This window comes from Hibiscus syriacus, unplaced genomic scaffold (genome assembly GCF_006381635.1).
Source record: "Hibiscus syriacus cultivar Baekdansim isolate YM2019G1 unplaced genomic scaffold, ASM638163v2 tig00110788_pilon, whole genome shotgun sequence".
NCBI classification, from domain to species: domain Eukaryota; kingdom Viridiplantae; phylum Streptophyta; class Magnoliopsida; order Malvales; family Malvaceae; genus Hibiscus; species Hibiscus syriacus.
The window spans coordinates 1900170-1915852 of NW_024062863.1; the positions used below are offsets into that span (position 1 = coordinate 1900170).

The 15683-nt window shown below is 32.6% G+C and overlaps 1 protein-coding gene across 2 annotated transcripts; it reads right to left on the reverse strand.

Moving 5' to 3' along the window:
* Positions 1 to 13286: 13286 nt before the first annotated feature.
* On the reverse strand, positions 13287 to 15148 carry LOC120140769 (triacylglycerol lipase OBL1-like). Of its 2 annotated transcripts, XM_039155748.1 has the most exons (5): positions 14775 to 15148; positions 14502 to 14686; positions 14364 to 14397; positions 13678 to 14288; positions 13287 to 13594 (listed from the first exon to the last, which is right to left on the reverse strand). In XM_039155748.1, exons 1-5 carry the CDS (start codon positions 15085 to 15087, stop codon positions 13295 to 13297), a joined length of 1443 nt encoding a protein of 480 aa, XP_039011679.1. In that variant the 5' UTR covers positions 15088 to 15148; the 3' UTR covers positions 13287 to 13294. The 2 variants fall into 2 exon arrangements, with proteins under 2 accessions (XP_039011679.1, XP_039011680.1); XM_039155749.1 differs by lacking the exon at positions 14364 to 14397 and having other exon boundaries at positions 13678 to 14277.
* Positions 15149 to 15683: the final 535 nt, after the last annotated feature.

A 15683-nucleotide genomic window follows, 5' to 3' on the forward strand; every position in this document is an offset into this window, starting at 1 on the left:
AAAATAAAATAGACATAGAAAAAATGGGTTAGTACACATAATATCAGCAACAAGATAATAAATATCATAATCATTAAATAAAACCTACCCTTACATGTTGGCTACCCAATCATGCTTTAGTATATCCTACCCAATATGATATCTACCCCATGCTTTGTTATTCACAAAAATCCTAACCGTATGATATCTAATTCGCATGCTTGTTCGAGAAAAATAAACCTAACCGCATGATTCTAGTTCGCATGCATTTATTCGAAAAGTGAAAATAAATGACTCAAAAAGCTTTCCCTTGTGTACCCTCCTCACGAGACTCTTAAGGTTCGGGTTAGGCTCGACCTAAGTTCGGGCTCTATGTTTACTATATGCTGGGTTCGGTTCTAAAATAATAGGTTCTCGAATTGTCCTTGTCGGTGCCCCCTTCGGCTGCCGAACCCTCAATCGTAGGCCATCACAGGCTTTAGGGGATCGAGTTCAATTTTGAGGGAACACACCTCCTTATGTCTATGCGGAGGTGATAACCATCACGAGGACCATAAGGTGTGAGCTCCAGGAGCGATCCACTATCCTATGCGGAGGTGAAAACCACACGAGGGCATAGTCTCTCACTCCTACTTAATTAGGACGGAGCGGAGTTTTAGCTCATGTCATGAAAATGCAACTGTGCAGTGTGTGAGGAAAAGCGAAAAAACACAATAAAAACACTCAACTTTCCTAAATTCACACAATCAGTCTGAAATCATTAACAAACAAATTAGTAAAACTATTTAATTGTTAATCGAATTAAATAAAAAAATCAAAATAAAAACAAAACTTATTAAAAACCAAACAAGGGATCAAAAATCAAATTAAAACGAATTTGTAATTTTCAATTGCAAAGACGATTAATTAATCGACTATCGGCCTGACTCTCTAAAAAAAATCCCCAGCAGAGTCGTCAAGCTGTCGAAACGATTTTCCCTTAAAAGATAAAGTGAGATTTTGAAAACCACATTAATTTTTAATTTACCTCTTTCAATTGATTTTTAATTTAAAAATAAATGCGATTTAAAAACCTCTCGTTTCGAAAAATTTTGGATTTCCTTTACGATCGAAAAAAATATGGTTCAAAGAGTCGCCACCAATCTTTGATTAGGGTGTAATTGGGCACCCAAAAAAAAGTTTTTTTATTTTAAATAAAAAATAATTTTAATTAAAACAACAAATTAAAGTCTGCGTTACCAAAATCCGAGTTCGAGAGTCGGTTACGTGTGGAGAAGGATTAGCACCCCCACAACGCCCTAAAGCGGTACCTAGTCGATTAATTAAAGTCTTTGCAATGAAATTTATAAATTCGACTTTAATTTGACTTTGGATCCCATAAAACAAAGATGTAAATTTTAAAACATTCAAAAGCACTCAAATAAATTAAATTAAATTAAAATTACCAAGTCATTTTAGAAAGATAAAGAATGTTCGATTATTTACAAATATCGAGACTAGATCTTAAAAGCTATAACAACCTTTTCTCGATAAATTTAAATAACCGAACATTTCCTTTTCTTTCGTTCCCAAATTTTAAAGTGATGAATCAATTTTTAGGAATCACTAATGAGATACACTTTTAATTTAAAATCGTCAAAGCGGATCTCTAATCAGTTAAGACAATCCACTTAAAACAGTTTTAAATTAAAAGGGTATTACCCTTAATCCAATTATGTAATAGTGTCGAGTTATGCATTTGAGAGTATCATACAATTCATGCAAAAATAATGTCATGTGACTAAACTTTCATGTAATGAAATATATATATATATATATATATATATATATATATATAAACCTTTACACATATTTGTACCTACATATACATATTAAAGCAGTGGACGCACATACAAGGGGAAACTTATATGTTCGCATATTTATAAAACATAAGGTATAATGAATTTAACACACATAATATAATATATCATACACATTATACTAAAATATGAATACAAGTATATAATATATAAACTTATATTAACAAATGATGTGCCATAGAGTGATACATATATACATGAAATAAATATAGGACACAATAACCAACAAAGGGTCATAAACAAGCCTGACACTCAAGTTAAAGGAACCTAAAACTAAGCACACGGATTTCCAAAGGATAACAATAGCAAAATCACGAATCTAGGCGAACAAAATCAAACGTACATGGAAGGGCTTAAATAAAAGAAAAAACAAAATGCAAGACTTTAGTAGCAATACACAGAAACGGTAATGGCTTAAATAAAATACTTGAAACAAAATTATAATAAAAACAGAAAAGAAAGAAATAATAGGAAGGAAAAAAAAACAATCACTTTAACATGAGAAATTTCCACAAAACAACTAATGATGGTGGTGAAAATATAAGGAATCAGAATAGAGAAGCCGGATAGAAAATCAAAGTAAAAGGTAGGGCTAAAATGAATGTTCATCAAAATATGCAGGATAGTAGAAATAAATCTTCTTTTTTTTACATAAAAAGACGTGAAATTTAGTTGGTATGGACAAGTTTCGGTCTACTAAATGTGAATTACAAAACCCAAAAGCTAAAAAAACATTTCTTTATTTTAGTATTTAGAATCTTTCAGATTAAAATAAGTTTCAAAATTTCTTTGACATGTTTTTTGCGTCCGTCTTCCTCTGGGAAGGAACCCAGTTCCTGGTTGAGCCTCACCATGTCAACCACCATGGAAGCGACGCCAGCTACCGTTACCGACGATGAAAAGGAGAGAAAACGTAAATATTCATTCGTTTGTAAAACCCAAACACGAATATAAGTCTGATATTTCTTAAAACATTCAAGAGTTTTGTAAATCTGAGGTTTTATTTTCAAAGAAAAAAAATCTTCCTCATTTTCCATTCATTCTTCATTTTGAAGATCCATTTTCCTTGAAACATGGATGTTGTGTATCCTCTTTGAAGACCCATTTCACTGGTCGTCATTTAAATATGCGAACAAATTTATAAATCCAAGGGGAAACTCATATGCGAACATATGCCGACAAGAGTGAGTACAAAGGCCCATAGCTCTCGATTTCTAATTTCTCTCCTCAACCACACAACCACAAATATCAAAAGAAATATTCATGCACTAAATCCAAGCATCAACACAAGAAAAAAAAGAAAAGAAGCAAAATACCTTCGAAGAACTCAAAAACCTGGTTGTATTCACTGTTTGCAAAAGATTACAGAGATGATTTTTCTTGTTCGTATTTTTTTCTCAGATCCTCTTAGAATTGCTAATCCTCCTCTTTCTTGTTGCTATGCTTTCTGGATTATTGATTTTCAAATGATCTTCTCCCTTGTTTTTTGTCCATCCTTGCTAATGGTCGATGAGTGAAGACCATTAATGACTTTTGTTTGTTTTCTTTTTGTTTCCGTGTGTGATCTCCCTTTTCTCGTTCCCAGACTTTGGTGGTTCCTCCCCAATAATATCCGACCCCCCCAATTTCCAGTAGTTTTTTTTCTTTTTCAAAACCGACCATCACCCCTTTTTTTACCATCGTTTTCTCTCCCTTTTTACGGATGATGAATGCCCCTCAAAATGAACGGTTTCATTCAGTTTCGTTTATGGTTTTTCCTACGTTGTGTTGAATGGTGTTCTGTAATCCTCTCCTTGTTTGTTGCAGGTACGTTTCCAACGATTGAGGAGGGACAACTGGCTCATGGGACTTGGATTTTAGTTTGGGCTTGTTGGGCTTGTTTCTGGTTACTGGGCTTAAACCCAAATTGAGTCTTTATAATGACCTAATAATAATAATAATAAAATTTAATTAATATATAATTTTTAATAATTATAATAATAATAATAAAATAAAACAATAAAAGTCCCGGACAAAACGCATGTCTAAACTTTCATTCCTTGTTCTGACATGTGTCCAAGTTTCTAATGCCATAACATTGCAGAATCTGAATTACATGAGGCAACAGAGGCTTCTGCTTCTAGAAAAGTCTCTCCCTTCAACATGTACAAGTTTGCAGCTATCTTTTTGCCTTTCAGCACCACAAGCGCTCCACGGAACACCTTCATGATTCATTTCCGTGTTTCAATCTTGGTTGCATTATTATCCAAAAATCTGTAGGATAATAAATTTTTCTTCAGGCCTTTCATGTGTCGCACATCTTGAACAACTTTGATTGTTCCATCATACATCTTCAATTTGATGGTTCTCACGCCAACGATCTCTAAAGCATGATCATTGCAACTATACATAGATCCTCCTGAGACAGGTTTATAATGATGGAACAATTCTATTCTTGAGGTCATGTGATATATTGCTCCCGAATCAATGAGCCATATATCTGCAAATCTTTTTCTGCCTTCCACAGTGGTTGACGCTTCACAACATAGAGCATCTCCATCATCTGAAGTGTTTTCGGTATTGCCTTGTGGATTGGAGTTTTTATTTAGACTCCAACAATCCTTCTTTAAGTAACCCTTCTTTCCATAGTTGTAGCACTTTAAATTCTTCTTGCTTCTCGACTTTGATCTACCATGTTTGTGACTACTGCTTTGGCCACGTTCCGTTAATCTCCCTCTCATCGTTGTCAATGCTTCTGCTTGTTACAGATTTACTTGTCTGTCTTTCTTGTTCTTGCGCCGATTTTCTTCTTGTAGAACAGCATCTGCAACATCATCGAAGACTAGACTGGTAATATTACTGTTTGTCAAGTTGATGATGAGTTGATCATACGAATCCAGTAGACTTTGAAGTAGAAGTTCAGCACGTTCTTGGTCTCCTATTTTACAGCTTAAGGATGCAAGCTGAGAAAATAAAGTGTTCAGTGTATTTAAGTGTTTCGTCACTGAAGTAGATTCTGGCATCCGGAGAGTGTACAATTTCCTCTTAAGGAAAATTTTATTATGCAACAATGTAGCCTCGTACAGTTTGGTGAGATGATCTCATATCTCATTAGTTATCTTCTTCTCCTCGATGTTTGACAATACTTCATCTGCTAATGCTAGATGAAAGTTTGCCATAGCATTCCCATCTATTTCGATCCATTTGTTTTTATCTGTGAAATCTACCGGCCTTTCACTGATAGCTGCTAGACAACCGTCTTTCCTCAGGATGACCTTCATCTTCAATTTCTACAATGAGAAATTTCTCCCATTGAACTTTTCAATATCAAATTTCGTTGTCATAACTTGTATTACGGATAGCTCCCACTATTTCACTATCGTGAATAACTGGAACCTTCAAAGAATGGGTAATATCTTCTTACTTTCTTATGTTGGAGGATCCACCTTTTGGTGGCAACCACAAAGACAATAAGTAGATATTACACGCTCAAATCTGGCTCTGATACCAATTGTTGCGGAAGACGGCTATCGGATAGAACAAAAACGCAACTGATAATTTGAGAAAATAAAAATGAATATAAAAAATACACAAAATTTACGTGGAAAACTCCTAAATAATATAGGGTAAAAACCACGGGCAACAGTAGAAGAATTTCACTATGAGAAAATAGGAATTACAACTTCTCTCGATCTACCAAGGAGAAAACAATGATAATTCTCTCTTGATAAAAAATGAGAAAACAACTCTCAAGAAACTCTCTAAATTCTCTAGTATTGGAAGAAAGCTAGAATGTTTTGGGATGGGTTTGAAGCTAAATGGCACTACAACAAATTTTATTATTAGTGGCATCTAAGTTATTGTCACTAAAACTTCAATTTATGTCACTAGATATATTTTGTGACGTAAAAGTCAATGTCACGACAATCGTCATCCTAGGTGTGTCACTAAATGTCAAAAGTGACGATGTATGTGTTATCGTCATTTATTGTTAAATATATAGTGACGCTAATGGACAACGTCACAGTTTAATTTGCATTCGGTGACAATTACTTTTGTCACCAAATGATGTATATTTTCGTCATTAATAAATCATATCGTCACCAATAACACAATAATTTCATTGTATACGTGACGAAAAGAAAATTTTCACATTGTTAGTAACGTAGTATATCGTCACCTAATAGTAGCATGGATGACATTTATATATAATGCCACCATATAATTAATATTCAATGACAACTAATTATGTCACTAAATTATGTAAAATTTCGTTATTGATGATTTATATCGTCACGGATAATACATAAAAATCAACTTATATGTGACGAAAGAGATATTATCACATTTTTAGTGACATAATATAAATGTTACCTAATAATATTATGAATGACGTTTATGCATAAAGTCACTTTATAATTTATATTCTATGACAGTTGATTACATCACTAAATTAAATAAGATTTCGTTATTGATAATTTATATTGTCACAATTAATGCATTAAAATCAACTTATATGTGGCGAAATAGATATTGTAGCAAAATACAAGTAATTTATATTCTATGACATTTTTAATGATAATATATATTAAAATAAAATTATTTATACAATTCTAAATAAAAAATAAAATAGTTCACTTATTGCAAAATAATAAGATTTAAACAAATATTTCACTAAATACATAATAATTTCATTTCTATAAATATAAAAATGTTTAAATGTTTACAGAAAATAAAAATAATATGACTTGTGGAATATTTCGTTGTAGCAATCTCAATCCAAACCTTGAGTCGGTTGTGATTCTGTTGATGTTGAGTTCGTGGTATCATTTGAAGCTACAAATTAAAATAAGCAACATTAGTTACTACTATTAATATTATATAATAATTTTTATTTGATTAACTATATTGTTTACCTGAAAATTGAAGTGATGACACTTGAATTCCAACAACTAACAAAGCAGATCTCATAGTTTTCATTTTCTTGTGTTCGAATCTTTTACGAGATACTTTGCTTAGTGTCATCCTAAAACATATAAAAACCTATTATAAATATTTTCACCAGCTTTTGCAATCAATTGCTCTTAGATATTAGAGGGAACTGCAAAGGCGCATTAAACCACAACCAAAATCATCAATTATTATAGCACAGCTGCTCTCCACTGGCAGAGCATTCTACAACTTAATTCATAAACACAACAGTTCGATTACACTAAGAGAATGATTCATTTACAATCTAACTACATTGATAATTATGCTAAATTGCAGAATTTTGCAAATTTACACTGAAATGATGCTAATAACAATATTTTCAATCAGTTTAAACGAAATGTAAATAAATTAACATAAACAAAAAGAATGATATAAATTCATAATTCACAAACACATGCACCTAAAGGAAGCATAAAAACATTGCAGAGTTTGAGCATACCTTGTGAAGGTAAAATTTTACATCAACAACATTTATTTATTAAATGGAAGTTTAAGTCTGCAGCAGATATGGCTAACCTATGGGAAAATAGTGGGAAAGATCTCAAAATGCTTTTGGTAAAATAAGTAATGTTTTTCCTTTTGAAGTTACAAGTAATAACTACAACAGGAATCAATCATGTCAATGTATAATTGGATTGATGATATGAACATATATTCATACCTAAACCAGAATAAATATGAACAATGTCCATAGATGGTGGGACATAAACTCTATAATGAATTTGGAATTGAACCCATAGTATTGAAGCATGGTAGGACTTGAACCTAGGATGCCAAGGTTTCCATATACTCAACCTTCCCATTAAGCCAATGCCTCACCGGCAGATAATTTACTGCAATGCATTCATATTATTAGAACAGCTAATACACCTCGGTTAATACACATTGTCTTTGGTATATTACATGGTGAAATCAAGTCGCTCTATATATAGCCTCAAATGTAGTCTATCACAATCGAACCAAACACATTGAGGTTGATTGTTACTTTATTCGTGATAAAATCCTAGACAACTCAATCCACTAGTTATGTAAATACATGAGCACACAACTTATTAATTCGTCCACCAAGACACTAAATGAAAATCAAGTTTATTTATGTAACAAGCCAAGTATAATTCATATTTATGCCCCAACTTGAGGGGGAGTTTTAGACTATAATGATGGCATATAGGAAAATTAGCATAATCTTATGCCAATTGTAACTTTAAGGATATGTTTGATTTACTTACCTTGCTCAAACTTATATATATATATATATGAATAGTCTAAAGTGATTATAAAGTAATATCTATAAGTCCTCTTAGGAGAACATCATTCCCTTTACAATTGAGACCACTCAATGAGTTCATGTAAATAGTATATATAGTCTAGGCTTCTATATGAATAAATCATATTTTCTCTCATCTTCTATGTCTCTTGACATAAAGAGAAAGAAAGAGATCTCATTATTCATTCAATTATGGATTGAACCAAACTAATTAAATTAACACCTAATATATAATTTACATAAGGAATTAAAAATATACACATTGAAACGCACCTGAATTTGATTAATATAGCTCGACACTTGGTTTATAAATCCTCGATGTTTCGCCGGCCTTGTCGCTTCATGAGAAATACAGCTCGGGGATGGGGATATTTCCAACTTTTATTACACCTTTCAATGGAATTCAATCAAAGAAAAGTTCCCATGAAATTCAAGTCAGAACCAAGTCCAAATAAACAATGGGAAATGGAACTGGGCAGCAGTGGTAGCCCCTGCAATGCTACAAGTTTGTTTGCAAATGCGAGCAAACGAGGGCATTGCAAGGGACTCAAGCAAAAGAAACTACTGCAGGAACAGCTTCGATAAAGCAAGCCAAATAGCAAAGCATATATGAAACACATAATTTTCAAATTGATCACAGTTTACTAATCTTTGTTATAATGACATACTAATCATGTGAAAGGATTAAGTGCCAAAACACAGCTCTGTAGCATAATAGCAAGGCAGTTTCCCCTGCCAAAAGTCTTACGCTTTCCAGCTACCCAAAGAGCGGCATCCTTTTAGGGGTCGGCCCATGACGACAACTATATATACTCGAGAAAGAGCGAACATGTTCTGAATAGCTACGAGATCGAATAGTTCTGATTTGCAATCCTAGTTTGGTTTTTCCCAAGGAAATCACCAAACAAAAATATAAAGAAGTAAAACAGTAGTGATGCAGGAAATCTAATCAGAAAACATGTAATAATTGCAGGAAAGAGCAATGCATTGCTAAGTTCACCATGTAATATACCAAAGACTATAAACACAATATCCATCCATAGATTCATAGACAATATCAAAAAAGAAACCGAAAATAAATTACCTAGTTGGATCCATAGATTTAGCAAGGTTAATACACCTCGGTATTTTTCTGCCCTTGTTGAATTCCCATCCTACAACATTGGGCACACATTGTCTTTCTCTCCCTCCTAAAGAGACATTGTAGGTCAAGAAAGATAGTGTAGAATGAATCCATATTATTAGAACAGCTAAAAATTGATCCAAAAAAATAAGCTATTACCCAAAATTTGTGCCACTCTACCTGGTTGAACAGAAATCAAGGCTTCACCAACAAGTGACAAATTCAAATCAACAAAACCTCTATTCTCTCTATAGCACAAAAAGCGAGCAGTTTTCAGATTCCATCTGGAAGAAATAAGTGCAAGGAAGTTGCGGAGAGGCCAGCCAGGATTGTTCGGTAGATGACATGGGTCATAAAAAATTATTATAAAAATAATAAAACTATAAAGCAATATTATCTCAATATAAAATATAGAAAAGAACTTTCTTATTTCACCAACTTATTTATGATAGTATTTTAACGCTAAAGGAAATCAAATACACAGATGCTTTTATAAAATGAAAATCAATGAATAAGGAAATCAATAATGATTCATTATGAATGAGAAAAAATCCTCCTATGAATAAGAAATATTCAATTTTATTAGAGGGAAGGTAAATTTTATTTGGAGGGAAGTTGAAAATTACCTCCTATATATCTAAACATAATTATTAAAAATTATAAAAATATAGAAAATTTAGATAAATTAAAAATAATTAAAAATAAGGAATATTCAATTTAAATAATTTAAATAAATATATTTATTTATATGTATTTTTAAAAGAAAATGTCTTTTAATATATATTAAAGAATTTTTTAATATATTTTAAAGAATTTTTTTATTATTAAAAAAAGTTGCAATTCCTAAACTTAAAAAAAAATAATGGGTTTATGTGTAAAGCTACTCCAAACAGAATAAGCAAGCTAACTTCAAATTTAGCAATCCCTAATTCCTATTTCATCAAGTAAGTAACCTCTCTCACAATACCATTCTAAATATTAGTTTTTTTTATATAAAATAGTAATATTTTATATTTTAGAATTATTGATGTTATATGTATATAAATATACTAAAATTTTATGGGTATTTCTATGATCAAGTATAAATATCTATTTTTTCCTAAACACTTTGATGCAACATCATGGAAATTATATAAGTATAATAATATAAAAAAAAAATATCTAGTCATTTCGTTTTTACGATTTATTATTTTATTTTTTACTCTAAAAAAACTTTGAATGTGAGATAATCTAATATAGAATAATGTCAATAAAATAAAAACACAAAAAATCTATAAATTGCATTATTTAATAAGGTTGTTAGATTATCTTATTTTAACATTAAGTGACATAATTCCATGACATCTTTTAAAATCGTCATATAAAAAAGAGAGATAAAAACAAGTGGCAAATAATTGATTTTGTTATGCTAAAACTATTTTTTGTGGCAATAATAAAATGTCGCTTTTAGTATCTTATAAAATATGACAAATTAAATTGTCACGAATAAAACTTATTAGTGACGAATGTGCAACGCCATTAATTCAAATTGAATCGTCATTATAATAAATCGTCACTAATACCTATTTTTCATTGGAGACGATTTTACAACGTCATTATTTTATCTAAATGTCATTAAAAGGTTTCCCACCAAAATATTTGGTGGGAATATTTGGCGCCAAACATATAGTGACAAAAATCAATTACAATTTTTAAAATTATCATAAAAAACATATCATTAATCAATAAATATGACGAAAATAAAAAAAAAAGTTACATTATAGTATGTTTTGTGACGATATACATAACGTCATATAGCAATTTTGTCATAAATTGACAAATTTGTTGTAGTGAGCTATGATATTTATAGTTGAAGCTTAAGGACTAATCTTATAAATATCCTAAAGTACAATGACTAAATTAACATTTTTACCATTTACAAAATTCAACAATATCAAACTGATTGTTTTGACAAATCCATTGCACCTTTCGGTGCATAGTCAACAGTTGTTCCTTGATCATGCAACATGAAGCCCTGTGTATTACAATTCTGTTGATAATCTGTCGAAATCAAGTATGATTAAATTTGTTAACACGAGATTAAGACTTAATCTATTATTTGGTTTTGTGTGCATGTAAATCGAAAAAAAAAATACAAATTAAAAAAAGAAGTAGATATGGGATTTCCCACCGTTCCAAAAGTTGCAATCCTTATAAATAAACTCCATCTGCATCAATCATCATGTAGACATTTTCAAGTTTTTCTCCTATCGGAAATAATTAAATTTAAATAATAATTTACCTTCCAATGTCGTTCAACTGTTTTTCTAATAAAACCCTTATTATCATAAGCTACTTTAGCCCCCATTGCAGCCAGTGCTGAATTATATCTGGCATTTCCAGATTTTATTTTTCTCGTCTAATTTAATTCGCTTGTCCAAACGTCCGACGAGCGATATAAAACGATCGGATTCAGGGTTCGGAACCTTCACTTTACCTACATACACAAAAGCAAATGTTAATATCACTTTCATACAAATTTATTCGAATCTTAGTGAACTTAAAATATGAATCTTTAAAATTTATATTCGAATATAAATACGATGGTAAAACCTACTTAAAATAAACAAGCAAAAAAGGAAACCTTGAATAAATTCCTGGGAATTCTAATAACATGACACTAATCAAACATGGAAGAAAGGAAGAAGTGACTAACATCGCAAAATGTTGAAGAAGAGCATGAAATCTTGTTGTTGAAGGAGACGAGGTTCAACCCCATCTCCACCTTTTTCCCAATAGATTTCATGGGTTTGACAAGATGGGGCAGACGTTTTATAGTCGAAAGAGAGGTCACTTCATCTGGTTTCAGCTCTAAAAATTGGTAGGCGCGGTATTGGTTATCCATGGCTTTCAACATTAGAAAAGAAACTACTAGGGTTTAGGTAGTGAATTTCATGAAATGATAACTTGTTAGCATCTGCTTATATAGTGTAAAGTTGTATCATGTTGTGGAATATATGCTTAGCTTTGCAACTCATCAAAAGGGATTGTTTGCTTTTGCAATTGCTATATCAAGAGGTTCAAGCATCTTTAACCAAGGCTCTTCAGTAAAATTTCATTATGACATAATCTTTATCTAACATTTGAAATTACCACTGTTCGAATTAAAATTTATTTCAATTAAGATCGTATAATTATCGTTAAAAATTAAAATAAGGAATAACAAGGAAAAAGGAATAAAGGGGTGCTCATAAGATTGAGATTGCTTAGGCATTTAGAATTGGAGATTCAGGTTCTAATATTGAAAGTCTAATTTCTTGGTCAAGAATAACAACATTGAAAAGAAAATATATATCCCAAGAGTAACTATTTGGGCATGCAGTGGTTCTACACGAGAAACACATTTCACTTCCATTGCATAGACAAGGATCAAATTCATATATTAGTCCTTGAACTATGTGAAATTTATGGATTTAGTCTTCATACATCAATTTGATTAATTTTAGTATGTGTACTTTTTAGAATTTTGAAATTTCAGTTCCGGCCCAAACAATAATCATAAAGTGTGTCAAGTCAAGTTCCACTAATAAGTCATACATTATGCGTAACCTGTAGATTTAGATTTAGATTTTGTTCTCCAATTTGATGATTTTAATTTCTTATATTATTTAGGTCAAGATTGAAATTTCAAAATTCAAAAAGCAAAGGGACTAAAAATGAACAAACTATAGTTCATTGACTAAGTCCACATCATATACATGATACAAGGACTAGTGGCAGAATTTGTCCTAAAAAAGGGTTAATTGAGTTATTTTCTTCAGAAACGTCAAACAATTTTCATGGCAATGCTTTATATCATAGAATTCAAGTTGCAGCTTTGCACAACTTTGCTCTATGTGAGCCTAACTTATTTTGGACCGACGGTGGCATGAAATTTATCCATTTGCAATTAGAGATGAACACGGGATTCATACTTGACGGGTTTCAATCCAACCAGATTCACGCCCATCCTATTTACGATAGCATATCAAATAATATGCCGAAGTAAACATGATGATTTACATTTTTTGTCTAAAGAATAAAAAGAAAAACGCAGCATCCATGATAAAAGATGAGCTATTCTTGCTTTCCGTTGATAATTTTCCAAGGATGCCGGTGATGTTGAAGTTGGTGATAAATCCGACGAGAAATCAACCGGGTAGCATTAACATAATCTTGGGTATTATGAGCAGATAAACCAGGGAAAGCAAGTCCCCATAATCTAAGCATCATAAGCAACCACGTTTCTTTATATTCAGCTCCCTTTATCAATGGCAGAAGAATCCGCCCTCTTACAAGTTCGCACGCCGCATTCAGGTGCCTGGGGATCCATGCAAATAGAGAGATGTAATTCTTGTGCGGTTCTTCCTCGAGTATCTGCATAGATATTATACATCGTCAATGCATCGAATATTCATCTAAACCTTGAAAAAAAAAGTAGTGAAGCAAGAGGCTGTCACCTTCCCTTTATAGAAACTATTGAAGTAAATGCAGTTCCCAAAGTGCTTATACAAAAAAGCCAAGTCATCTGTAGGAGTTCTAGGGATCATATCATTGCAATAAACGTATCTCAAATACCTAAACCCATAATTCCTCAACTGTATTTCCATGAACTCTTTGAATTTTTTGTCACCCACCCTCGGCTGCCCGAACGTATAAACCCCTTCTAGTCTCTCCAACAGCAACCGTTCTTTGTGCAACGCCAAAACAGCTGGGAACAGTATCGATAAAGCGCCACCAAGACTGTGACCGGTCACCTTGAATCTCGTCTTATTCGCTGGATTCAACTTTTCTTTCAGCTTCTCGCGTAGAGTGTAGTAAGCGAGCAGGTGGCCGTGGCGGTTGTCGTTGTCGACGTACGGTGGCCAACCTTTTTCCATAACTAACCCTAGTGCTTTCACGAATCCACCGTGGATTTTGCCCATCTCGTCGAGTTCGAACCAGGAGACGTCTAAATCAGTACTCCAATCATCGGCGTTAAAGGGTTCGGTTCCTCTGAATGCTACGATTATCATGTCTGTTGTTTTATCGTAAACCATAAATGCTTGTGTGTTGTTTTTCTTTTGATAATCTTCATTCAAAGGAACAGTGCTTCTCAGTTTGAAGACTATGGATAATACATAAATATTTGATTTCTTTTTCTTACCATTCCAGAAGTTGTAGTACCCGATTAAGTCCATCTGCACCAATTGATAACGAATTTTTTTATTTAAAATAAATTATCATTCTGAACATGAATTATAAAACGAAAAGGAATGATGTTAAGAAAATATTAAGAATTTACCTTCCAATAATCTCTAATTATTCTTCGAACAAATGCTTCGTTCTCGTAAGATAATTTAGCCGCCATTGCTCCAAAGTATCTACAATCCCCAGGTTTTATATCTTTATCTAATTCAACTCGCGTATCTAGACCTCCGATGAACGACATGAAAACTTCCGATCTTCGATCCGGCATTTTCACCTTACCTGCAAAACCCTAATACTCATCAATCCACATTCTCTAATTCTATTAATCCACAACAATTCATCTGTCAAAGTGCTCTAAATATCTAACCTCGCAAAAGATTGAGAAAAAGCACGAAAACATTGCGGTTCAGCGAGACCAAGTTCACCCACATTTCCAGCTTTTCTCCAATCCATCTCATTGGCTCTGCAGCAAGGAGAAGGAGCTTTTGGGACGATAGAGACATGAAAATAAGCCATTTTCGACGGATATTTTCCTGTAATCTCTCCGGTGGGCACTGAACTATGGCTTTCTCTTCAAGGTCATGGCTCCACAGGATGCGAAACAGATCGAAAACGCTCACTTCGGTTGGCCTCAACACCAAATAATTCCCAGAAAACTTGTGAAAAGACATGGACTCCATGGGGTTTGAAGGAACTGTGTTTGGAGAGTCGACTTTTAACTGTTTTAATTACTATAATTAAATCGTTGATCATAACTTTTAGTGACATTGTAGACACGCTTTGTATAGGTATATATCCTTTGCTTCGTAATTGAGCAATTTTGCAACAACATAGTAATAATTAAGCATTTGCTTGACATTGTTGATGGAAGAGGAGCGACAATTGCTTGGCGTTTTAACGATGAAGATTCCGATGAATTCTCTATACATATATATGCATTTGCCTAACCCAGTAGAGATACTAAGATTGATTCTGCGGAAATGCTGCTGGATTTAAAATAACCCTTTTCTTTCAGTATGCATGTGCAATTTGAAGCACGTAACACGTTGAAAATTTTAAACTCTCTTTTTTGGCCCTTAAAGTTTTAATTTTGGGCATGATAGGGTGTCGTTGTCTTTCCTACATATAATTGACGAATTATCAGCAGCGACTGAACTTGCCAGGATCTTCAGTCATACCAGAGATCATAACAGAAATAAGATAAAACATCTGTGTGGCCAGGGAACACACTAGATGTTCTAGATATTATTCGGAGGTACATGATAATCTTATCGGG

Coding starts and splice junctions, on each gene's coding strand:
- LOC120140769 (XM_039155748.1), bottom strand. CDS start 15,087: ATGGAGTCCATGTCTTTTCACAAGTTTTCTGGGAATTATTTGGTGTTG. Junction 14,398..14,501: donor TAATTAGAGATTATTGGAAG/GTAAATTCTTAA, acceptor CAATTGGTGCAG/ATGGACTTAATCGGGTACTA. Junction 14,289..14,363: donor GTACTACAACTTCTGGAATG/GTAAGAAAAAGA, acceptor CTTTGAATGAAG/ATTATCAAAAGAAAAACAAC.